Source organism: Lonchura striata, chromosome 19 (assembly GCF_050655825.1).
Source record: "Lonchura striata isolate lonStrDom1 chromosome 19, ASM5065582v1, whole genome shotgun sequence".
In the NCBI taxonomy this organism is placed as follows: domain Eukaryota; kingdom Metazoa; phylum Chordata; class Aves; order Passeriformes; family Estrildidae; genus Lonchura; species Lonchura striata.
The window spans coordinates 732,381-756,071 of NC_140721.1; the positions used below are offsets into that span (position 1 = coordinate 732,381).

A 23,691-nucleotide genomic window follows, 5' to 3' on the forward strand; every position below is an offset into this window, starting at 1 on the left:
ACACGCGGGACGGGCACACGCGGGGCCGGTACACATGGGATGGACACCCGCGGGACGGGCACACGCTGCTCCCCGGCGGCGCACCGTGACCTTGTGGCTCGGGCGGGGCGCAGGCGGCCGCTGCCGTCCCGCGGCTCCCGCGGCCCCCGCGGCTCCCGCGGCCCCTTTAAGGCGCACGGCGCGGGGCTGGGCCCTGGCGGACGCCGTAGCGCGGCGGGGCCGCCCCACGTGTGCGCGCGGGCGGGCGGCGCTGTCCTTCGCGGGCCCATGGTCATCCGAGCGGGCGAGATGCCGCCGGCCGCCGTGCCGGCCGCGCAGGGCGCCGAGCAGCAGCACCCGGCACCCCGCCACAGCCGGCCCGCCGACACGCACCAGCGCCCCGGTAAGGAGCCGGGCCGGGGCCTGCGGCGGCAGCGCGGGCCGGGCTGCGGCGCCGGGGAAGCCCGTGCCGGGGATGCCCGAGCCTGCGGCGCAAACCCGCCGCTCCCCCTCCGGGGCCGGGGCGCTTAGAGCCCGCCGGAAGGGTGGCGGGGGTCTGCGGGAGCGGGGCCGCGCCGGGCAGCCGGGCCGGTTCCGGCGGCTCGTCCTGCCGCGGGCAGCCCGGCGGAGCGGCCCGGGCGCGCCCCGCCGCGGGGCCGTGCGCCCGGCCCGGGGGCTCCGCTCGGCGGCGGAGCCGTGCCGGGGCCCGGCGGCCCCGCCGCGCCGCGGGAAGGCTCCGGGCAGCCCCGAGGCTGCGCTGGCGGCCGAGGCCGGAGGCCGCGGCGGGGCCGGGCCGCGCGGTTCGGGAGCCCGCCCGGGCCGCCGCGGGGCCGGGCCGCGGCCCGGGGCAGCCGCGGGGCCAGGCGGCGCCCCGGGGCCGGGCGGGCCCGTCCCGGCGCCGCGGGAGCCCCGGGCCGGTGAAGGTCACCTTCACGGGGCCGCTCCACCGCGCGGCCGCGGGGGGGCCCGGGCCGGGAGCGCCCGTGCCCGGCCTGCGGGGAGCGGCCCCGGGGCCCGTGGGCGGCGGCGGGCGCTGTCCGGCCGGGCTGCGGAGCGGTGCTCGCCCCGGCACCGCGCGGCGCTGCCCACGGGCGGACGTGCGTGTCCCGGCGGCGCTGGGCAGCGGGGGTGGCACTCTGGGAGCTCGGGCTGCCACTGACATGTTAGAAAATACTCGTGAGCAAGGGCTTTCCTGGAACGGGCAGAGGCTCGTTCCGCATCTCAGCTGGAACCTGCAGGTTTAACTCGCTGTTTGCTGGCTGTTCTGGCTGTGTGGGAGCCTGCGTGGCTCAGGGACAGTGTGCAGCTCCATGTCCTCGCTGTTCTCCGCGCCAGCTCCCAGGCTGGCACCGACCCTGAGATACCTCCAGCTGCCCTGGGGTTGCTCAGTGTGGTCTTTGTATCTTCAAGAACTTAGGAGCCTGAGCACCCATCTCTGGCTAGGCTCTTTTTTTTAGTTCCTAAAGCAAAAGGCACAGAAGCAGTGTGGCTTTTGGCTGGCCTTCGTCCTGAGGCACGTGAATCCCCCGACTGACCCACACGTCGCTTCCATCCCCCACTGGTTTTATGGTGTCGAGGTGGATTTTTGAAGTTTGTCACCTAAAGCAAAGTTCACTGGCATTTGGTAGTGGAGCAGGTTGGATGCAGTTCAGGAGTGGGAAGCTCAGTGCTGGTAGCCTCCCCCTCTAACCCCCATGCTGGATTTTGCAGCAAGCATCACACCTGTAGTGCCAGCAACCAGGTTAAAAAGTTATGCAGTGTAATCTCTGCCTCTCCAGCCACAATTGATTGCTGAGGGAGGATGGAAGATGGAAGAATCCTTTGTGTGATCCAGCAGTGCACGTGGAATCTGGGGAGGAGCAGAGAAAGGTCTTGCCTGGAGCAGGGTCAGCCTGGACACCTTGGCATCAGCCTCACAAGCTCTGGTGTTCCCAGTGCTGCGTGTGCCCTGCAGAGCACCCGTGTAGGGAGGCACTGGCTGTGTCTGGGGCAGGTCTCACCCAGTACCTGCAGCTGTGGGCAGGCTGTGAGTGGGCTCCTTGCCACAGAAACCCCCCCGAGCTGTGCCAGGCACCCAGGCTCGGCTGCTGGGCTCTGTGCCAGGCGAGAGGGCTGATGGCTGCTGCTCTCTTCCCCCAGCCTAGAAATTGTTGAGACTACTCTGACCTTCTGAATGTAGAAAAATAAAAGTGTGGGCAGCTGGGGTTACTGTAATGGTTTCTGGTGGGCACAGTTTTGGGTTGTTACCTTTCCTATCAGCAGGTGTGAGATCAGACAGCCATTGTGTACAGCGTTTCTTGGATTATTTTTATTCCTACAGTCTTCTCTGCCTTAGAACAAGTTTCTCACATACAAGTTTAGCAGTGCTTCTAGCTGCTGTAAAATGTCTTTCAACCTTGCCTTGCCCAAATTTGTCTTCTCCTGGCTCAGTCCCTCCGTCCCTGAGCTCCCTGCTTTCAGACACGTCTTCTGTTAGAGTAGCGGAGAATGCAGGTGTTAATGGAAAAACTGCTGTGGAGGCAAGTGTAGCCGTGCATTAGCAACAAGGTCAGAAGGCTGATTCTTAATCTGGGGATCTGCTATCGCTGTCTGTTGCCCAACCTTGGAGGTTCACTGGTGTTTTGGAAAGGACCGAATTGCTGTCAGTCGGGGCTTTTTAATACGCAGCTCTAACAGGCTTGCGGGGGACAGTTGGAGGAAAGTTGTGCAAGAGAAATCTGAGCACTAGTACAAGGTTAAGAAGAGGAAAGGAGTGTGATAGCCCAGCATCTGTATGGCAGGATGAGGGATGGGAACCCGAGGGGATCGTGTTCAGGGTGGTTCTGTCAGTGGGATAAGAGCTGAGCTCCCACTGGAAGCTCTCTGCTCTGCCTGAGCAGCCTTGCTGCTGGGTTTTCCAGCTGAAAAATGGAAGTAAGTAGGTCAGGAACATGCACTGAGATAAATCCACCTGCAGACTCAGAACTGCCTCGTGCACAATGAAACCAGCACTGTGTTGCAGAGTACTGTGTTTACCTTCATTGTCCGTACATGACTAAACTTGGCAGCACACTCCTCTTCTGGCACAGCTTCCCAGCACTTGCCTTACTTTCCTGCATCGTGCTCCATTGGTTGTGCTGGAAAGTTGTTATTTCTAGAAGTTTTACAGGTCTGAAGTTCATGCATTTTTAAATTTGCATTTGAGAAGCAATGCCAGTCCTTGGGGCAAGTGCTTGGACAGTGTGCCAAAGATGAAAACCAGCACGTGGTTCCTCCTGTGGTGGCAGTGGCTGTCACTTTTGGCAGTAGGTCAGGTTTTTGCCATAGTAGTAAGGCTTTCTCAGGATTAGCTTTTGGTTGGCATGTTTTTCTAAAAAAGCATTTCCTTAGTTTGCCTTTCACATTAAAGAGAAAATCTCTACTAAAAACTGTTGAAGAGGCTGCAGGCTCAGAGAAGTTGTATGTAGTTATGTCCAATGACATAAAACTGCAGGATCATTAATCTTGCCCAGAGCTCCAGCGGGTCAGATTAGCCTGGGACTAGCCCTTGGGGTTGGATGAAACTGGGAATGGCAGTGTGGCTCCTGGCCGTTCTCAGGCTGCGCTGTGCCGAGTACCTGGCGTGCTCTGTCTTTGCTGTTGGTGTCCCTGGAGCCTGCGAGGTCTCCGCAGCCTGGAGGCTCAGCTGCAGGTTGGGCAGTGGTGCCAGCGGGGGTCAGGGCGCTGTGTGAGCTGGGTGGTCACCCGGTGTCCCTGGCAGAGGGGTTCCTGTGGGGCAGGCACTTGCCCGGGCTGCTGCTTGCAGCACCCTCGCAGAGCTGCGGGCGCAGCTGCCCGCTCCTGTCCCTGAGCGGCTCGGGGCGGCTGCGGGCGGGTGGACACGGCTGTGCCACGGGGCAGCCGGAGCTGCTGAGGCCATCACAGCTGTCAGAGCTCCCCTGCAAAACCTGCCCACAGAGCAGCAGGTTGATTCCCTGCTCTTGCTGTCCCAGCAGCTTTCTGAAACCGAGGTATGCGCAAGAGTAAAGCACAGAGACTTGGAGGATTATTGGCTGGTTCTTGGTTTCTGTCTGAAATACAATTTCTTCCGTCGGCTCTCTTGAAATTTGAGAAACATGCTCTTCCTGACACAGTTAATGTTTTTGATTGTGCTGGTCTTTGCACTTTGCATTAGTCGTATTCTTTGCGCCTGATTTCTGTGATGTTTGAGTTGTGTGTTATTGTAGCAGGGTCACCCAGACAGTCAGTTTCAAGGCTAGGTTAATGAAAAGTTTTGGCCAGATGGAAAGTTTAGAAATTAGTTTAAATGTAGTTCCCAGATGTGAAGACTGCAGGGTGGGTACGTCAGGGTGCCAGATGCAAAGCACAAGGCATTTCAGCAGCTCTGAGTGCCTGAGCCAGCAGCTGTGGGACCCTGTGGATGTCCTGGGGCTTGGCCCTGCCCAGAGCACTGCAGGCTGCAGCCTCACCATGCTCTGCTCTCTCTCTGGGCCAGTCTCAGTGGTGTGAAGCTGCTGAGAAATAAATGCAGAGCTTGTACCTCTGCCTACGGATCTCTTAGAACCAATTTGAGTTTAATGATGGCAGTAGAGCAGCACTAATGTTTCACTGTGGGCTCTTATTAAAAGAAGTCCTTGTTGAACCTAAAGTGGGAAGTTCCTGGGAAGCTGTGGTTTCTGCAGGGAGGCAGAGGGAGGCATCTCCACGTCTGCCATCTTCCCTGACGGGATGTCCTGCAGAAATGTTTTCATTAGGCCATCTCTGGAGCTAATGCCTATTCATTTAGTTAATTTATTTGGATTCATTAAACTATTTATTCAGTTTCATTTATTATTCAGCTAAAATTTAATTTGCATTTGCTGTACTGACACTAGCCTTCACAGGTTAGAGCTAACATATACACTCTTGTGAGCTTACATACACATGTGAGCTTGCTTTGGCTGTAGTTAAAGAAATGCACCTCAGCTTCATGAAACCTGACCAGGTACTTCTAGGAGATTTCTCCTCTTCCCAGAGGTCTCTTCATAAGGAGGAAGAGTTGAAGCTATCAGTACATTTAAAGTCCTTCAAAAATGACAACTCACAAGAAAAACACAGTGCTCATGTGATCTGAAAGTTGGTGCGGGCTCTTGGGACTGAGGGGTACCCAGTGGTGAGGCTCCAGAGCCCCGAGGCCTGTCCTGTGCCAAAGGAGTGATAGCTGGATGATGCCAGCGATGGAGGTGAGGGGCCTGTGGCACGGCCTCGCTGGAGGCGAGCAGTGGCCTGCTTGGGCACAACCTCACTGGGCCACCTGGTGCTTGGAGAACGCTCCAGCTCCATAATCCCTGCTTCAGTTGCCATGGTTTTCTTTAAGTAGCACGGAGAGAGGAGAGGTGTTAGGGGATTGCATGTGTGGTTTTGTGGTTTGTGTGTGTTTTATATGGCAGAGCAGCGTGAGAGGAGACGGAATTCGTCTAGAAACTTACTGGTTCACAGCCTGAATGCTTTGTGCTTGCCTGCTTAGTATGGATGGCTGTGCCGGGCCCGGGCGTGCCATAGTAACTGCCCTCGCCTTGAAATTCAATGCATCTCACTTGTTCAGGTTTGGCACAGTGCTCCCGGGCTGCACTGGTGTGGCACTCGAGATCGAGCTATTTATAACCAGCCCGGCTCGGCCGGCATCCCCCGAGTGCCTGGGGAGCCGTGTGAGCCCGGCCGTGCTGCGGGGTGGAGAGCAGAGCCGCAGCTGCGGGGCTGCTCCGCGCCTGGCGGGCGGCGAGGCAGCTGGGGACAGCGTGCAGTGGATGAGGATCCCCAGGCTGCACTTTGGGGAAACTGCTGCCAGCCCAGCATCCCATTCTGGTGAGCACAGGGGACGTGGGATCCTGCGTGGAGTCAGCTGCTGGCCCCCCCTGCGTCCTGCCACGCTGGGGCCCAGAGGGCATTCTCTTTGGAGAAAGCACCCGACTGCGAGAAGGCAGCGGAGGGCACGGGCTGCGCGTGGGAGTGTGCCTTGTGGGGGCTTCAGTGTTTGTGTGGAACGCAGCTGACTGTTCTGCTCCGGTGCTGCACCAGCCAGCCATGGGAAACAGCCTTTTTGCAAACTGCTGCAGGCAAGTCACCGATCTCCTCTTCCAGCCGCGCAGCTCTGGATCACCCGACGAGAGGTCGCCCCTCTTGCCAAAGTCTCCCACCAGCTGCGCTGTCTTCCCGGAGATGCCAGAAGCTGCCCAGTGTGCTGGGCTGTATCCAGACATCATCCCCAGTGAGGCGCTGACTGGAAGCCTGCAGAAGGGCACTGAATACATCCAAGACCTATCTGAGAGCAAGGACAAAGAAGGAATGATGACAGTTTGTGATAAGAGCGGTTTGAGACCTGGCGTCGGCGCGGTTGGCCTGCTCCAGCAGACAGAGGCATCCCGTGCAGTGACTGTCCTTCCAGCCGACCTTGGGGACAGGCCGGCAGGGCTGGTTGATCATGCTCAGTCACTTGAGGCCTGCCAGAGCTGTGTGAAACTTGAGGACAGCGGCTTAGCCCACAGATCCTGCCGCCCGGAGGAGCACGTGGCAGCAGCTGACGGCAGAGCGGGCCCTGGAGCACATTCCGCTGGCCAGGGCGAGGGGCGAGCAGCCTTAGCCGTAGCAGTTCCAGACAGCCTGCTGAAGTGCAGAGGTCCTGCTCCCTCCCTGGGGAGCCCTGGGACACCATCCTCTGCTCTGCTGTCAAGTGCAGGGAAAGCCCTGCCAGCACAAAGTGCAGGGAAAGCCCTGCCAGCACAAAGTGCAGTTGTGCTGCCTGTTCCCCCTGGTGAGGCATCACCTAAGGCTCAGAACACAAGTGCTGGTTTTGTGACAGAGCCTACTGCCTGCCCCAGCAGAAGGTCAAGCTGCGGTGCTGATTCCCAGGCCCAGGTTCTGGCCTCAAAGCAGCAGCAGCAGAAGAAGAAGAGGAAGAAAAAGAAGCTTCCTCTCCCAGGTGCTCTGTCCTGTTACATGGAGCCAGCACACTGTATGCCCCTCACAGGGGTGGCAGGGCTGCGTGTGCCTGTGGGATGGGGCAGCACAGAGGAGAGGGGAGGGGTGTGAAGGTGATGTTTTAACTTCACAGGTGAGGGAGGAAGGTGGCAAGTTATCCCACCTGGGTGTGTACAACAGAGGGACCTGTCTGTGCCTTGTTCATGTCAGCAAAGCAAACTTAAGGGTGTTTTGCTTGTCTTTTTCTCAGTTCATAAGGTAAATCCCTCTTTTGTTTGTAACTGCAAATGTGCTCCTTGTAAAGGATGGGAGTGGATCTGCCCAGCCCAGTCTGCAGCAGGTTGGGTGAAAGTGTGCAGCTGTGAGGGACCAGCACAGGAAGCTTTTGGTTTCCTTCAACTGTGTGGAGGTGGAGGACAGGCCTGAGCTATGGGGGGGAGCAGGTCTGTCAGCTGTGCTGAGGATGGGATGGGTGTTCCTTCTCTGCCTTCACCTGATGCATTATTGCAGTACAGTGGGCCCCAGCCAGCTGGCCTCTCAAAATGGCACTGGAGCTGATAATAGGAAATGCATTCCAAAAGTTGGTGCTGGTAAAGGTAGTGGGGTTTAGTTTTTAGTTTTGTCCCTCTAGCAATTTTTCCAGTTACTAGGTGTAAGGAAGGAAACTCCCCACTGACAGAGCAGTCCCAGAGCAGACCAGGCTAATTCCCAGCAACATAGTGTTGCTGACTTCTGGATCCAATAATCTTTGAAAAGAATTTGTCTGACTTTGGTTCAGAAGATGTGTTAGAACGTAAATCAGTTATTAACCACCTCTTCCCAGGATCTGTGTTGTCTCTCTGTGTGCAGCCAGCAGGTTTTGGGTTCTCGGGTGCACGCCCTCCCTCACGCCAGGATTTGTGTGCAGGGTGTGCCAGTGCCACAGCCTGGCTGGAGCTAGGAAGCGTGATTAAAGCAGGCCCCGTCACCCTGGCGTGTGACCTCGTCCAGGCTCGGAGATGACACCTAATCTCCCGTCTGATCCTTTGTGCCAGGTGTGGCGCAGACGGGCGGGTGCGGGTCGCTGCGGCGGTGCCCAGCCACGCTCTGCTCTGCGTGTGTGCAGCGATGGCTGCGCTCTGCTCTGGGCAGCACTGAGAACGCCGAGATACAGCCCGGGCTGGAGCTCGGCAGCCTCCGCACGCCTCGGCTCGAGCTGCAGGTGGAGGGAAGGAGGAGGGTCCTTGCCGGGGCACAGGCACATCCCTGGGAATGACGGGGGAGACCAGAGGTCACAGCCTTCGGTCGAGACCGCAAACCTGCGTGTGGAGGCCGACGTGACCCGGCAGGGATCTCGTCTGCAGCAGCGAGCGGGGTGGCAAGCGGGAGGAGCGGCCGGGTTTGCCCCCAGAGCGGGTGGAACCGCTTCCCTGTGACTCAGACTCCTTCCGTGAGCCACCTGGGCTGCAGCGCAAGGCAGCGAGAGCCGGCAGCCAGACACGGCTGCCCGCCTGTCTGGGGCTTGAAGGGAGAGCAAGGAACAGGAGAGAGCTCTGTGCAGGTGTCTTTAAGGTGTTCCTGTGCCTCCTCCTGCTGACCCAAGTAGGCTGAAATCCCGTGAAATCCATGAATGCCCCATGATGTACCTCCCTCTGCGCTGGCACTGCCGAGGCCGTGGCACAGTCGGGCTGCAGCGGGTGGGAGGAAGCGGTGACCCACTTTAAGGCAGGTGGGTGCAGCTCTGCTTCCTCAGGGACCACAGCAGGTGAGTCAGCACCCAGCAGGCAGCACAGCCTCCAGGCCAGCTTGCACTTCCTTGAAACATCCCCATTCTGTACAGAACCCCTCTGGAAAGCTGTGCCTGGCTCACATCCCAGGATTAACCGGCTGCACAGCAGATCTTCCCCTGTCCAGACTTAACTTTCTTTTCTAAACTTAAGACTGTGCTGGCTGGAGCTAGATCCTCTAGCATAAGGAGTCATGAAGTTGTTGCCTCTACATGTCTCTTGTCACAAAGTGCAGCATTGTGCTGGCTCTGCCTTCATTCAAGTAAGGAAAAGAGGGGTGGAAGGTGTGAACATGTATTATTTCTGCAGACTAGGAGGAATATTCTGATTTCTAAAACACTAGCTAGTTTGAGGGTCTTGTACCACTGAGCAGTGAAAAGCAGAAGTGTGGTCCTGGCTGATAACTTTCCCTTGTATTCAGATTTCCTTTCTCACTCTTGGCTTTGCTGCTGAAGGTGTTTGCTGTTCTCCAGACTGACGTGTGGATGGGTTGCAGTGCCAGCCTTCCTTTGAGCCAAATTCTGTCTCCTTTCTGGCTACCACAGCAGGAACAGAAGTGATCCTGCCCTGCCTGGGTGGGCAGGGGCTGGGCCAAGCCTGGCTCGGGCACCTGGCAGGTCATCCTGTCTGCAGTTCTGGTAGCCCCAGGTGTAGCATTTCCGTGGTGGCTTGTCTCCGCTCCCTCCAGATCCCCACGTGTTCAGGCAGCCCAGGAGTATGGCTGTGCTGGCTGTAGGGTGTGACGAGGGGCTCTCCCCAGCCCTTTGGGCATGGTGTGGTTTTTCTGAAACCACATCTCTCGAGGCACTCTTGCATGGAGCTTTTCTTCCTCCTTTCTAGCATGACAGCAGCTTGCTGGAGCCAGAGCCAGTCTCGTCTCATTTGCCCATGGCTTCATCTGTCAAAGAAATGAGCAGCAAGTGCTGGGGACATATGCACAGTGACAGGGAACATGAGCAGCAGCTGCTGAGCTGCTGAAGGCAGCCGAGGCTGCGTGAGGTAGCTCTGCTACCTGCTGCCTTTCGGAATGGCTGTGCTCTCATTGCGTTTTTTGCCCTTTCACCATGTCCTAAGTCAGCCCTGACAGTCATCTCTGAGGGTTTGCTGTTGGCAGTTGTCATCTGGGGCAGGGACGTGACCCTTCAGGGATGCTTTTGCAGGGCTTGTTGCTGCAGCCTCATGTTGTGCTCCAGAGGTGTACAGGGGGATGTGGTGTTGCCAACTCTCTTCTGGGTTATTGTGAAGACTGGATGATTTCTCTGGGCTGCAGGAGCAGTTGGGGCTGATGGAGAAGAACTGGCTATGACAGCTGTAGGTCCTCAAGCCACAGCACTGGTCTAGGAGGTGAGGGAGGCTGAGCTGCCATTTCCTCTGGAGTGGGGACTGGTGCCTTGCTGGGAGGTGAGGATGAGGAGAGACACCTGCCAGCTGGAGCTGGCTGCAGCCTGAAGGCATTAGCCTGGCTTGCAGCTGTCCTGACCCCGTGCAGCCTTTCAGAAGGGCTGTTTCTGCTGCCTGGGAAAGCGCCCCACCTGCACCATCTGTGCTGCCTGCAGGTGGGTGCCGGAGAGCACCAACCTGGAACTGCTGCTGCGTGTGACCTTGGGGTGCAGCTGAGTGTGCTGGGCCAGCCCTGCAGGGAGCACAGCCTGAGGGACACGATGCCTGCTCTTCTGCAGCACCCACTGCCCCGGGTGTGCGGGCTGGCTGGTGCCCTTGGGGCACTGGCCTGGCACACTGGGGGCAAGGAGTGCTCTGCCATCTCCCAAAGTTGCTATCTGCAGCTCTTTCCACTCTTACAGCTTCTCCTGGCAGCCCCTTGGTCCTCTTTAGTGTGGTCCCCAGCCTGGTTCTGAAGATGTAGGCTCAGTTTAGGAGACTGGCAGCTTCCTAGATCTTATCTGCTCTCTGACGCTATCCAGCTCATTGGAAAAGAAAACAAACCATTGCAGAGCTGTGAGGTGGGTGCAGAGAGCTCCCCAGCCCTGTGACACATCTGTCTAAATGAGCACTTAAAATATCGTCACCATTTTCTTGAATAAAAGTGCTTAGGCAAAGCCTCACCCTGGCACCATGGGATCTCTGGAAAGTATTTTGGAAATGCAGAGGGTGGCCAAATGTGGGCAGGGCCGTGGCAGCTGCTGTGTGCCTGTGGAGTAACCGGGCTGCCACGTGAGCAGAGCGGTGCCGCCGCTGGCCTCCCTCTCCCTCTGCTCTTTAACGTGTTGGTGCAGAGGTTACAGCTACCTCCAGGCCGCAAAGCACCACACACCCTTTTTTTTTGTAATTAAGAGGCTTCTTAAGACAGCTCAGTGTAGTGTACACTGACCCATCCTTCCTGCTGTCCTTCCCTTCCCTTTCTGCACATGGTTTGTGGAAGATGCAAACACCCAGGCAAGTGAGAGCACCTTAATTATGCTGGGAGGGAAGGGCTTGGCACACCTCTGTCTAGTGAGCAGCAAGTGCAGAATAAAACCCTGCCTTTTTAGCCTCTTATTAGCTCGGGCTTTGCAGTGTCCAAGCTAGTCTCTGCAGCCTGTTGGAGAGGGCCTTGTCTAAACCCTTCTCTTCTTGCCCAGAGCACCCATCTGGCGTGGCACTGATGAATGGCAGCAGCCTGCATGACAGCTTCAAGGGCGAGAAGGATGCCAAGCAGAATGGCCATGAGGAGGCTGACCCGGGAGAAGATGGGAACGACCAGGAGGTCATCGTCATACAGGACACGGGATTTACTGTCAAGATCTGTGCACCAGGGATAGAGCCCTTTTCCCTGCAGGTACCTGCCCTCACCAGCTGGGGATGGGAGCAGAGGTGGTGGGGAGTATTTGAGCCAGATCCTTGCAGCCAGGCAGGCAGGGAAGGAGGCAGTGCCTGGGAAAGGCCCCTGTTAACCCTCACAGTCTGGACAGTACCTTCAGGCTGCCTGCAGCTCCCTATTTTCTGACCAGGACTGGGTGGGGAAGGGGGCAGCAGAGGATGGAAAGTGCAGGAGACTGCCTGGCCAGTGCCTTGAGAGAAATGAAGGAAGAAGGGACGTGAGCAAGAGGCTGCCTAGCCCAGGCCTGCCTGGGCATTGCAAGGACAGGGAGGGTGCTTTGTTCTGGATCCCAGGTGTGGAGCAAGGGGAAGGAGAACTCACTGTGGTGTAGCTCTTTGTCCATCACAGAGGGGCTTGGCTATGGAGCTGAGCACAGGGAAAATGGCCTTCCCACTTCTGGGCTGTTTTAAAAAAAACATTGTGAAAACAGGATTTCTGGGCCTGACTGAGGAAGGGAAAATCCCTTGCTTGCTCAGCAGTTATGACATAATGCTGCTTCAGGGCAGCCTGGATTTGGTACAGTAAGAGGTGCTAGCACAGCTCAGGGAGCTCAAGCACCGGCCTGAAGGCCAAGGGAACGATGCAGTCTCCACTTCCTCTGGATGGAGAGCTCTCATGTTATGTGGACAGTGACATGCTGCCAGGTCAGGATGGGCTCTGATGGGCCTGGTTCATGGTCCCATTTAGATTGATACTTCACCAAAAACTATCTGAATGAAGTCTCTCTTAATTTTGGGGAGCGGTATCTGGAATTTAAAGCCAGTGGGAAGTTCTTACCTCCCCAAGACTGGCAGAGAGTGCAGCAAAATCCCATCCCCTGTGGAAATAGCTGCGTCTCAGACTGGCTTTTTGTCTCTTTTAAATCCCCCTGGCTGTTAGTTTTAATAGGCTAATAATAGCAGGCTGTGTTGTTTACAGCAGCTTATGTAAACTACCCGAGTCCTCCGGGTTTTCCAGCAGTGTGAGTGGTGCTGGAGCAGAGCAGGAGGTGGGGAACAGCCCCGGTGCTCAGGTGCACTGGCACAGACACACTACACATGGGGAGGAGGAACTGGGCTGTTTTCCATGTGCAGCATTCAAGGTCTCACCACTGGTGTGGTGTGAACAGATAAGGGAAGAGCCCTCCTTCCCCCACTACCTTCTGTTCCTTCACTGCCCTCTGTCACCTCTGTCCCATGACAAGTGCTTGGTGCAGTGCCTGGCTGTTACGTCTCTGGGTGCCAAGCCCTGTGGGGTGGAACTCCGGTGGCTGACCCTGCCAGAGGTGACAGTGCCCTCCCAGCAGGAGCAGAAGTGATCTTCCTGGGAAGGGAGGTAGAATCTGCCTTTCCAAGCCTGCAGAGAGAGGTCAGAGAGGTTTCTGGTACTGCAGCTGAGGGGCAAAGTTTGGTAAGAGCATGTGGGAGGGTAAACAATAATTGTCTGGGCTCTTACCTTCTTAAGGTTTCTCCTCAAGAGATGGTGCAAGAAATCCATCAAGTGTTGATGGACCGGGAGGATACCTGCCATCGAACCTGCTTCTCCCTGCAGCTGGATGGCAACGTCCTGGATAACTTTGCTGAGCTGAAGACAATTGAAGGACTGCAGGAGGGCTCGCTGCTGAAAGTGGTGGAAGGCAAGTTCCTTCAGACTTGGGAGGGAATGAGTGAGAGTTTTCTTAGGGAGTGATTTTGGCCACCTGTCAGCTCTTTCCTGTGGTTCCATTTTGAGACCTGTGTGCCAAAGGAGTAAGCAACTATCTAATTCCAGTTTCTTTCCTTGTTTTTTGGTCATCAGAGCCATACACAGTGCGAGAAGCCAGGATACACGTGCGCCACATTCGGGACCTTCTGAAGAGTCTTGACCCATCAGATGCTTTCAATGGTGTGGACTGTAACTCATTGTCCTTCCTGAGTGTCTTCACTGAAGGAGACCTGGGAGGTATGGGTCAAAAAGACTTCTCTGGTGTGGTCAGTGGTTTCATTCCCTTGCTCAATTAAACACGGCAACAATCAGGGTGTCCTGGGTCAGAGTGCAGGAGTGCAGAGAATACTTCTGCATCCCTCTTTGAATGATGACTGGGGGAGGGAATGCTGCACGTCTGAGAACTGACTTTATGTCTCTGTCCATTCTAGACAGTGGAAAACGGAAGAAGAAAGGTACTGAAATGGAACAAATTGACTGCACCCCTCCTGAACATATCCTGCCAGGTAGCAAAGAGAGGCCCCTGTGTGCCCTTCAGCCCCAGAACAGAGACTGGAAGGTAGAGTTCTCCTGTGTCATTGAAACAGCTGCTGGCACATTCCTCACAGCAAACTGGTGGTCAGGGATTGAAAGCTGAGCTGAAGTGGACTTTGGGATTTGCTCTGCTTGGTGCTTAACAAGTGCTGGGATAGCACTGCTTAGCCAAAAGAATAAAGTCCAGGAGCTGATGTGTAAAACACTGGACATGGAGTCTGGACATCTGCAGAGTGTGGAAGGGCCAGGTTTGCTGGGCTGGGTGGCAGAGAAGGGAAAGCAGCATTCCTCTGCAAAGTCCTGGAGACAGGATCTGCAGGTCACTACAGATTGCCCTTAGCTTTCCCATGCCCTCCCACTCGGATGCTGTTTAGAAGCTGCCATTTGAAAACAAGTACAGCAAGAAATCCATACCCTGTGCAGCCCAAAGGCCCAGGGTGTCTGTTTTCACCCATGTTCCATGGTGTGAAAGGCAAACTGGTGGACTGCAGAGGGCTCAGGAAGCTGTGCTCTGGAGAGCAGGTGCGTTTGTAAGCTCTGTTTCTAGAACCGAGCAAGGGCAGCAGGTAAAAGGGATCTGGCATGTACATTGAGTGACTCTAACTCAAAGAAATTAGTTCCTGCTGACAGGAGTTGCTTGTTGTAGCCTTTGCAGTGCCTAAAGGTTTTGACGATGAGTGGCTGGAACCCTCCACCTGGTAACAGGAAGATGCATGGGGATCTCATGTACTTGTACGTCATCACGGTGGAGGATCGGCACGTCAGTATCACTGCCTCCACGCGGGGATTTTACTTGAACCAGTGAGTAACTGGGATTCTTCCTGTCCTGCCCTGAAGCAGCCAACTGGAAAACAACTCAAAAACAAACAGTTGCAGCTTTTATTTTTTCCTGTGGCAGAAACAAGCTATTTTAATTCGCTGCTCACATGGGTTTGTGGGAGTTGCTATACTGGATTGGGCTGTTCAGTCATGCCTGGTACCACTTCTCCATAGTGGCTAAATGCCTGGTGCTTTAGGGAAAGTTTAAACATCCCACAATGTCATCAGCTATTTAGAGCATTTTGAGTTGGGAGGAAATTCTTTCCTGACTATTGCAACTATGACATTTTGCCCTGAAGCAAAAGCACAGCCTGTCAGAACTGCCTGAGCTGGGTGCAGATTTGACTACAAATTATTCCTTTTTTTTTTTTTTTTTTAATGGTAACTGTGAGAGGCTGTTGTGTCTATGCCTGTTGGAGCGGCTGTGCTGAGGGGATTCTCTGTTAAGCAAAGGCACCTTTGGTGTGTTTGGGAAGTTCTGTGAAATCAGTCCTTCCCAGCTATAAAAATAAAAGCCTCTCTAGATCCTGGGGATGGCTGAAAAAGGTCTAAATTAAAAAACCGTCAGGGCCAGGTACAGAGTTACTGGCTGTTTCATGTGGGGAAACTAGGTCAGGTCTTTGCTGCCCACCTGCCTCTTGGCCCCATGGTCTCTCTCCCACAGGCAAGGGCACATGGTGCAACCTTTGATAATGTGCATGTATGAAGAGCTCTCAGGCATGTTCCATGTTCCCAGGGTTTGGAAAGTGTCAGGTATGACAATGGCTTTTGACTGGTTTTGTTTTTGTTTTGTTTTTTCTTGCAGGTCTACTGCATACAATTTCAATCCCAAACCTGCAAACCCTAGTTTTCTCAGTCATTCCTTGGTGGAACTACTTAACCAGATCAGCCCTACCTTCAAAAAAAACTTCTCTGCTCTGCAGAAGAAACGGTAGCAGTGCTTCTTCCTCTCTAGTTCCTTGGGCAGCCCAGTGTGAAGCTGGGGAGGCTGAGCTGGCTCTGGGGAGCTGGATGCCAGTGGTGCAGCAGGGATTGCTCAGTGTCTCTGAGCTCGTGTCATGGTGGGTGGTTGGGACATGTGAGTGGAAGCTGCAGGACGACAGAGCACCTGGCTGAACGACTCTCCCTGATCCACAAAAGAGACTGAAGCACAAGTATCAGTGAAAGTAACACAAGAGGGCTTTGTGTAGGCTTACAGTGGCGAGAGGTTGGTTATTTTAAACATGTCTGTGCATGTTAATATTCTGTAATTTCCTCTAGCTTCTATAATAATAACACAACAATAAGGCATTGTTTGATTCTCCTGTCCTTGCTGCAGGGACCATTTGTTCTGCTCCAGGACAGTGGGTCCTGTGCAAAAGCCTGTCATTCTTCAGAGTCACTAAATGAACTGCCTTGGCTCAGCAGGGTGTGTATTGATAGGCACATTGTGTGGCTTTTGGGAGCTCTGCTCCTGCTTCATTAAGAAGATTAAAGTGACACTAGATGAGGGCTGAAATTAGCAGCAGCCTCCAGCCACCACTGTGACTATCTGGCCATTTAAAAATTGCTGTACTGTGTTGCTTTCTGGGCCAGCAGTAGCTACAGATGAGCCCCCAGCCCCTGCAGAGAGCAGACAAATTACATGAGAAACCTTCAGCAGTGCCTGGGCTTCCACTGTGCGCCGCTGTTACATCATGGCCTGTAGGGACCAGTGTGAAAGCACAGGGAAAATTCTCTTGGAATAGAAAGAATTCTTCCTTTATAAGCATCTAATTGCTGTTTCTCCCAAACCAGGGTTCAGAGACACCCCTTTGAGAGGATAGCCACTCCTTTCCAAGTGTACAGCTGGACGGCTCCGCAAGCAGAGCACGCCATGGACTGTGTCCGGGCGGAGGACGCCTACACCTCCAGACTGGGCTATGAGGAGCACATACCTGGACAGGTACTGGGCCTGCTCTGCATGAGGACGCTGGCAAGAGTTTTGCTGCCAGCTGTGCCGAGAACAAGTTAACTTGCAAAAAGTAACCTCTGTTATTTGTGGGAGTGTTTTGGTCATCAAAGGAAAGCTTGCAGGAGTCCTTGTTCTTCACAGGGCTCTTGACTACAGGGGCTGTGCTTCTCAGGCTGCAGCTCCATGAGCACAGAAGTGACTGAGAGGAGCAGCTTCTGCTCTGGTGTTTATAAATTCCATGTGTTTATAAATTCCATGTCCCTTCTCTGAAGAGTGCCACTGCACAGGAGGCAGACCACTCCCTTGTGCCAGTCAGGCCTGGGATGACTCCTCTGTTTCTGAGCAGACTGCTCCAAATGCTTCAGCTGCAGCTTTCTAGCAAAAGTGGTGCAGGGCAGCAATGGCCAGCCGTGGGCAGCACGTGCCTGCAGTTGCCCACAGCACTGGCTAATGACACCTGCACGGTGCTGCCCCTTTAGTGCCCTTGCACGGGCTGGGCTGATGCAAGATCTGTCCCAAACTGCTGTTGACTGAAGTCCACTCTCGAGGTGTATTCATTCCTGCTGCTAAGTCACTTCCTCTGAGCTCCACAGCAGCCTGAATTCTTGCCCCTTCCTCCCTTCTCTCCCAAAATGCCTTGTGAAGCAGGAATGCTGCTTTGCCAGCCCCTTCCCACACAATGTATTGCATCCCACAAGGCTTTCCCTCCCTCTTTCAGACCAGAGACTGGAATGAAGAGCTGCAGACCACACGGGAGCTGCCACGCAAGAACCTGCCTGAGAGGCTGCTGAGAGAACGAGCCATTTTCAAGGTAACTGGGGGATATGCAGGTAGCTCCTCATGCAGCCCCTTCTTTGCTGCCTGTGTTCTGGCTCCTGGGACTTGTATTGAAGCCACTAGCCAAGCTCACAGCAGTAAAAGTTAGCAACCTGCCTGCCTGCTGGCTCCTGGGAGGAGAGGAGCAAAGGAAAAATTTGCAGGGAGCTTTGGGAGCGTTGGGGTCCATCCTGACCCTGCTTTCTCTCCATGTGCCTCCAGGTTCACAGTGACTTCACTGCAGCAGCAACACGAGGTGCTATGGCTGTCATTGATGGCAATGTCATGGCCATCAACCCCAGCGAGGAGACCAAGATGCAGATGTTCATCTGGAACAACATTTTCTTCAGCCTGGGCTTTGACGTCCGTGACCACTACAAGGACTTTGGAGGAGATGTTGCTGCTTATGTAGCTCCTACCAATGATCTCAATGGTGTGCGGACCTACAACGCTGTGGATGTGGAAGGGCTGTACACACTGGGGACTGTTGTGGTGGATTACAGAGGTTACAGGGTGACAGCTCAGTCTATTATTCCTGGCATCTTGGAGCGGGAGCAGGAACAGAGTGTCATCTATGGGTCAATAGACTTTGGCAAGACAGTTGTATCGCACCCCAAGTACTTGGAGCTGCTGGAGAAGACCAGCAGGCCGCTGAAGATCCAGAAGCACAAAGTTCTCAACGACAAGAATGAGGAGGTGGAGCTGTGCTCCTCAGTAGAGTGCAAAGGCATTATTGGCAATGATGGGCGTCACTACATCCTGGACCTGCTACGCACTTTCCCTCCAGACCTAAACTTCCTGCCTGTTGAAGGGGAGGAGATGCCAGAGGAATGTAAGAAAATGGGGTTCCCCAAACAGCACAGACACAAGCTTTGCTGTCTCCGTCAAGAGCTTGTTGATGCCTTTGTAGAACACAGGTGAGCAGAGCTCCCCCTTTCCTCCACCTGCAGCTGGTCAGGTCATGGTTCAAGGCAGGACCTTGCTGCACTGTCCTGGGAACATCCCAGCGGAGCTCCCAGAAGTGAGCAGCTAATTGCCCTACTGCTTGGCTGTGTAAATGCAGTTATAGGAACTTAATTAACAAGAGGCGAGAACAATAGGGATTTGAACAGGGAGCCAGGGAAAGAGATGGTTTGTGTTTTAGTCTCCAGATCTATTGTTGTTGATTCCTGTCCAAACATTTAGAAGTTCTTCTTTCCCTGCAGGTGGCCTTTCCACTTGATGGTTAGGGAATGGGAAGGATTTATGCTTCTTTTTAAGGCTTTCCCAATGTCCTGAAAGTTATGTTTGTTTCTAGAGACTGGAAAAAATCCTGTGGGTGCTGCTGTAGCCATGTTTGTGGTGGGATGTTTGGGGCACTGGGTGCTGGGGAGGCAGGGGAGCTCAGGGAGTGGGACACGTTCCAGACGTGTGGTGCTCTGGGGCTCTGCTGTGCTGAGTTGTCCTCTCCCTTTGCTGCAGGTATCTCTTATTCATGAAGCTGGCTGCGCTGCAGCTGATGCAGCAGAAAGCCAACAAGCAGGAGAGCTCGGCTGCGCTGGAAAATGGTGCCTGTGCAGAGAACGGCGCTGCAGACAGCGAGAGGCCTGAGTCAGAGGATGGGAAAATAGACGATAGCGTGACTGGGCTTGATCAGGTGAAGGAGCTCGCTGAGACCATCGCGTCTGATGATGGAACAGGTATTGCATCCTCAGCACCAGCTCCCTGGTGGGCTGGCACTGGTGGGAGCTGTGCCAGGCTGGGGGTGGTTGGGGTGATTGATGGTGCTTAAACAGGACAAGCTCTGGCTGCCTGTCAGTGTTGCCTGGCCTCTTTGGGGCAGGGTGAGTGAGGTGTCTGAACCCAGCAAGACCACCAGCCCCTCAAGTCTTCCCTGGGAGCAAGATCCTGGCCAGGCTGGCCTGGGGAGGGCTGGGACCAGGCCAGAGGCCAGCAGTGCATGGGCACCTTTGGGAATCCCAGGCTTGGATTTCTGAGAGTGTGTGCTTGGAGGTGGGGACATCCATGGGGTTTTTGGGTCATCTTATGTGCTCTTATTTGGACTTTGCATCCACTCTCCTTTTACAATTGATTGTTTTTATAATGGATTTCTTCAGAATGTGCCATCATTGCTGTTTTTAGTAACAAAACTTAATTTAATAGCTAGGTCTGTCATTTCCTGAACTCCATGTTAATTTGTATTCTGTTTTTTTTTCCTGCACCAGTGGATCCCAAAAGCAGAGAAGTGATTCGGAATGCTTGCAAGGCTGTAGGCTCCATTAGTGATACATCATTTGATATTCGGTTTAACCCAGATATTTTCTCACCAGGTACGTGTGCCCAGAGCTGGGACCAGCCCTTCAAAGGGTGGCTGGGTCCAGCCAGCTGCAGACACACGCTGTGCTGTAGCCAGGACTGTTGCTGGCTTTTGTTTGGCTGGGCAGGGTGCAGGGCTCTGTGTGAAGCACGCAGATGCAGAAGAGAGGAAGCAGCAATGGATTGCAGTGCTGCAGCTACCAAGTGCAGGCGGGGAGCATCTCCCACCCCCAGGGGAGGGCTGTGCTGCCAGGAGTCCTCCTGTGATTCTCCAGCATCCCAGCCATGAGACCACATGAAAAGAGGCGGAGGGAGGAAAAAAATCAAATTTGATCCTCATGTAGTAGTTTGCACAAAAAATAACAATTGTAGTTGAACAACTGATGTTGAAGAGACCTCAGTGAAGGGCTGGGTTTGTTCTAATAACATTTCAGTGAGCAGTCACAGTGCCCTTTCACATGCATCACACATGAATTTCCATTACTTGGAGCCATATTTTTAATTGGGAAATTGAGAAGCTCCCAGAGTGTTTCTAGGGGTGAATACTGGGGCAGTGTGCAGGCACATTGCAGGATAATGGCCAAACCATTAAGTCTGAACAGCACAGCCACTGCCTGAACACAGCAGCCAATTCTCTTCCCATCAAAACATTTATAGTTTGAGATAAGTTTTAGAAGCATTTTTAATTCCAGGGAGACGATTACTCTTAACTTTTTACCTGCTCTTACTGTGTGCTTTGTGGGGAGGGCTTGTTTCTGTGAGTTGCTGTGGTTGATGCTCTTTCTCTTTTCCTCTCCCAGGTGTTCGCTTCCCGGAGTCGAGCAAAGAGGAGGTGCAGGACCAGAAGCAGCTGCTGAAGGATGCTGCTGCCTTCCTGCTGTCGTGCCAGATCCCAGGCTTGGTAAGGAACCAGAGCCAGTAGTGAGGCTGCCCTCAGAGCTTGGCTGCTCTGAGCAGGCAGTGGCCCTGGTGACCCCTGGGACAGCAGCTTCACCTGAGCAGCTGCAGGCTCTGGCACTGGTGGGGGAGCACAGGGAACAGTGTGAGCATTGCGTGCAAGGCACGAGGGATTTTCCTTTTCCCATCTTACATCATGGCACAATTTTCTCACCTAAATCCAACAAAAAAAAAAAAAAATTGGCACTGGTAATTAAAGCTATTGCTAAGAGTTTGGGACAATAGAGACCACATAAGCCATCCTCCTTAGCCCTGGGCACCCTTCACAGCTTATTGTTTTAGCTAACCCTGGCTGTGACTCAGTCGGTGACTAATAATTTGAAGTGAACTGGGGAATTGTTTTTACTAATAGCAGTCATTAAAAACTCCTTTAGTAAGTCTTAAGCATTTTGGATGTTACCCATGCACCTGGCCACATAAGAAATCCCAGTTTCTCCCTTCCTGGGATGCTTGCTGAGTTGATGGCTAATGCAGCTGTCAGAGCAGGCACTGGAACTGGCAGGGGAGAACTCATGAGCTCTACTCCAAGAGGTCCAGGAGTTGTTGGTCTTTTGTTAGGAGAGGGTTTTCCTTGTTAGAAAGTTTCTTCTGAACTCTAAATCCACTAATTCTGTAGTCAGTCTTTAAACAAAAAATAAAGTGAGTGAGCCAGAAAAGGGCTCAGTGGTTGATACTCCAGTATATAAACCCAAAACACTGCACAGTCCTGTGTGAGAGCAGGTTGCAGACCGGCTGCTGTAGCAGGTAGTCCTGTGCATATCAGAGAGGAGCTGGTGTTACTCCATGACATGAATTAAACAACTGTTTATCAGCACTGCAGCACAACTTAACATGCAAGTGCCATTTGTCCTTATCAGCTCCATGTGCACAGCTCCACGTACTCTTTTAATTGGAAATGGCAATTAGTTAGTGATTGTGAGGCCCTTAAAGAAGGTTCAACCTGCTACTTGCACAGGTAGGAGTTGTTTTGCCTCTGCCTCTGAGAGAGTGTAGTGCTGCTCTTTCCCTGCTGAGACACAGGAGTGAAACTGGCCCTAGTGGCAAGGACCTGGTCCAGACTGGGCTGGCTACTGCAGGTGTCCCCCCTGGCTGTGTTACCATGGTGGTCCCTGGTGTTACAGGAGGTGTTACCCCCCAAAAGAGTCTTATCTGGGGTCAGTGCCTGCTTTCAGGGCAGCCCTCAGCCCAGGTAATGGGGTGTCTGCAGTGGCATTGGGAATGCCTGTCCTGCCTCCTGTTGTGGGTTTTTTTTAAAGTATTTTTTTAAATGGAAGTTCTTTCCTTCATGTTTGTCCTCAGTAACTGTACATATCCTGCAGGTCAAGGACTGCCTGGATCACACGGTGCTCCCGATGGACGGGGCGACCTTGGCTGAGGCCATGCACCAGAGGGGCATCAACATGCGTTACCTGGGCAAGGTGATCAACTTCATCACCAAGACCCCCGGCCACGCACAGCTGGATCACATCTTTGTAAGCATCAGGCTTAACATCGGACAGTTCAAACCACTCTGGCATCATTTGTCCCAGGGAGATTCCCACTTGGCCAGTTGTTCTCTCTCTGTGTAAAATAAACAGCTTCAAAAACAGGGGAGGAGGGAGGAGGACCTGTAAGTGGTGGCTGGAGAGGTTTTTATTCCAAATCCTTAATGGATTTCATAATGTTAGGAACTGTATCTTTTGGGGTAGATAATTGCTTCAGGCATTCCCAAATCTAATAGTGAGTAACACAGTTGGATTTTCAGCCATGCATTTTTTGAGCCTCTAAGAACACATCTGGGCTTTGGATCAAACTCTGAAGTGTTGTGAGTGTGGTTGCCCAGGAGCAGGCAGGGGCTGGGCTGTGGCAGCCCCTGAAGCACTGCTGGAGCTGTGCTGAGCTACACCCATGGTGGAGGTGCCAGGGGCTCCTCACTGGCTCCACGAGGGCTGTCAAATGCTCTTGCAGTTCTGTGCTGGAGGGAGAATAGTGTATCTTCTGCAGATCTTGCTAGAAGACCATTTCAAAAGCCCAGTGTATTTTTTCATATTCCTGCCAATGCACTCAGTCTGTTCTTTGTTCCTTTGGGTAGAAAATTGGAATCAGTGAATTGATCACTCGATCAGCCAAACACATCTTCAAGACGTACCTCCAGGTATGACCTACAATCTGACCTCTTGCCTCGTATGTCCTCCCTAATGACTTTTTTCCACAAACAGATCTGTTTGGGGTTCTCTTCTCATTAGGCAGTTCCTGGGGGTTGCATGGCAACGAGAAGTACAAGCTCATTAGCACTGAAATAGGTACAGGCCTGTATGTAAGGGAAAACAAGTTCCCACTTGAAGAAAGCTTTCTCAGAGAGCAATCATTCATGCTTTTCCTTCCCAGATCCTCACTCATTATGTTGGAGGCTTTTAAAAGTGAAATCACAGCTTGTTTTCCTTGTAATACTTTTTCCTCTTAAACAGTGTTGCTTTTGCCCTTCTAAGAAGCCTTTTTAATTGGCTCAACACTACATATCCTTGTATGTGTTCAACACTACATAGCCTTAGCAATACACCTGGCTTGGTTCCAGTGCCAAAATCTTCTTTGCACTGTCCGCTTTCTGTCCCAGGTAGCAGCCCAAAATGTATTTGCCTACACTACATTTCTGTGTGTAGGCATAGACTTAATCCTGCACCATTGTAACTGTGCTAGTGCCACTTGTACATCCTGCCTTCCTGTCCCTCTCGTGGAAAATGCCCATCTTTGTGTAGGACTGGGTGTGTGTGAGGCTCGGGCTTGGAACAGTGCTGTGGGATGGCAGGTGTCTCTCCTGACTGATTCTGGTGTCTCACTGTAGGGTGTGGAGCTGTCAGGTTTATCTGCCGCCATCAGCCACTTCCTCAATTGTTTTCTGAGCTCCTTCCCAAATCCCATTGCCCATCTTCCAGCTGATGAGCTGGTCTCCAAGAAGAAGAATAAGAAAAGGAAAAACAGGAACCTTGGCAATGCTGATAACACTGCATGGGCAAGCATGACCCCTCAGGAGCTATGGAAGAATATTTGTTCAGAAGCAAAGAACTATTTTGATTTCAGTCTTGAATGGTAAGTGGAGATAAGTGGAGCAGGTGACCCTGGCTTGTCCCTGGATTCACCAAATGGCCTTGAGCAGAAACTGCCCTGAGAGCTGAAGC

At 53.6% G+C, this 23,691-nt stretch overlaps 1 protein-coding gene across 3 annotated transcripts in view; it reads left to right on the forward strand.

Moving 5' to 3' along the window:
- The first annotated feature begins 236 nt into the window (after positions 1-236).
- The window catches only part of CLUH (CLUH binding protein of NUMT mRNA), a 30,309-nt gene continuing 6,854 nt past the window's right edge, over positions 237-23,691 (forward strand). The window contains exons 1-16 of one of the 3 annotated variants that reach the window (XM_021533069.4): positions 237-382; positions 11,261-11,457; positions 12,943-13,114; positions 13,276-13,419; positions 13,614-13,741; positions 14,363-14,517; positions 15,341-15,466; positions 16,312-16,459; positions 17,187-17,279; positions 17,507-18,201; positions 18,746-18,963; positions 19,489-19,593; positions 20,380-20,480; positions 21,856-22,008; positions 22,608-22,670; positions 23,358-23,602. In XM_021533069.4, the coding sequence (XP_021388744.2) occupies positions 268-382; positions 11,261-11,457; positions 12,943-13,114; positions 13,276-13,419; positions 13,614-13,741; positions 14,363-14,517; positions 15,341-15,466; positions 16,312-16,459; positions 17,187-17,279; positions 17,507-18,201; positions 18,746-18,963; positions 19,489-19,593; positions 20,380-20,480; positions 21,856-22,008; positions 22,608-22,670; positions 23,358-23,602 (2,858 nt within the window). In that variant the 5' untranslated portion in view covers positions 237-267. Of the gene's footprint in view, positions 383-5,713; positions 6,917-10,483; positions 10,643-11,260; positions 11,458-12,942; positions 13,115-13,275; positions 13,420-13,613; positions 13,742-14,362; positions 14,518-15,340; positions 15,467-16,311; positions 16,460-17,186; positions 17,280-17,506; positions 18,202-18,745; positions 18,964-19,488; positions 19,594-20,379; positions 20,481-21,855; positions 22,009-22,607; positions 22,671-23,357; positions 23,603-23,691 lie in introns of those variants that run through there. The other 2 variants (XM_077787609.2, XM_085557163.1) reach the window with 2 other exon arrangements.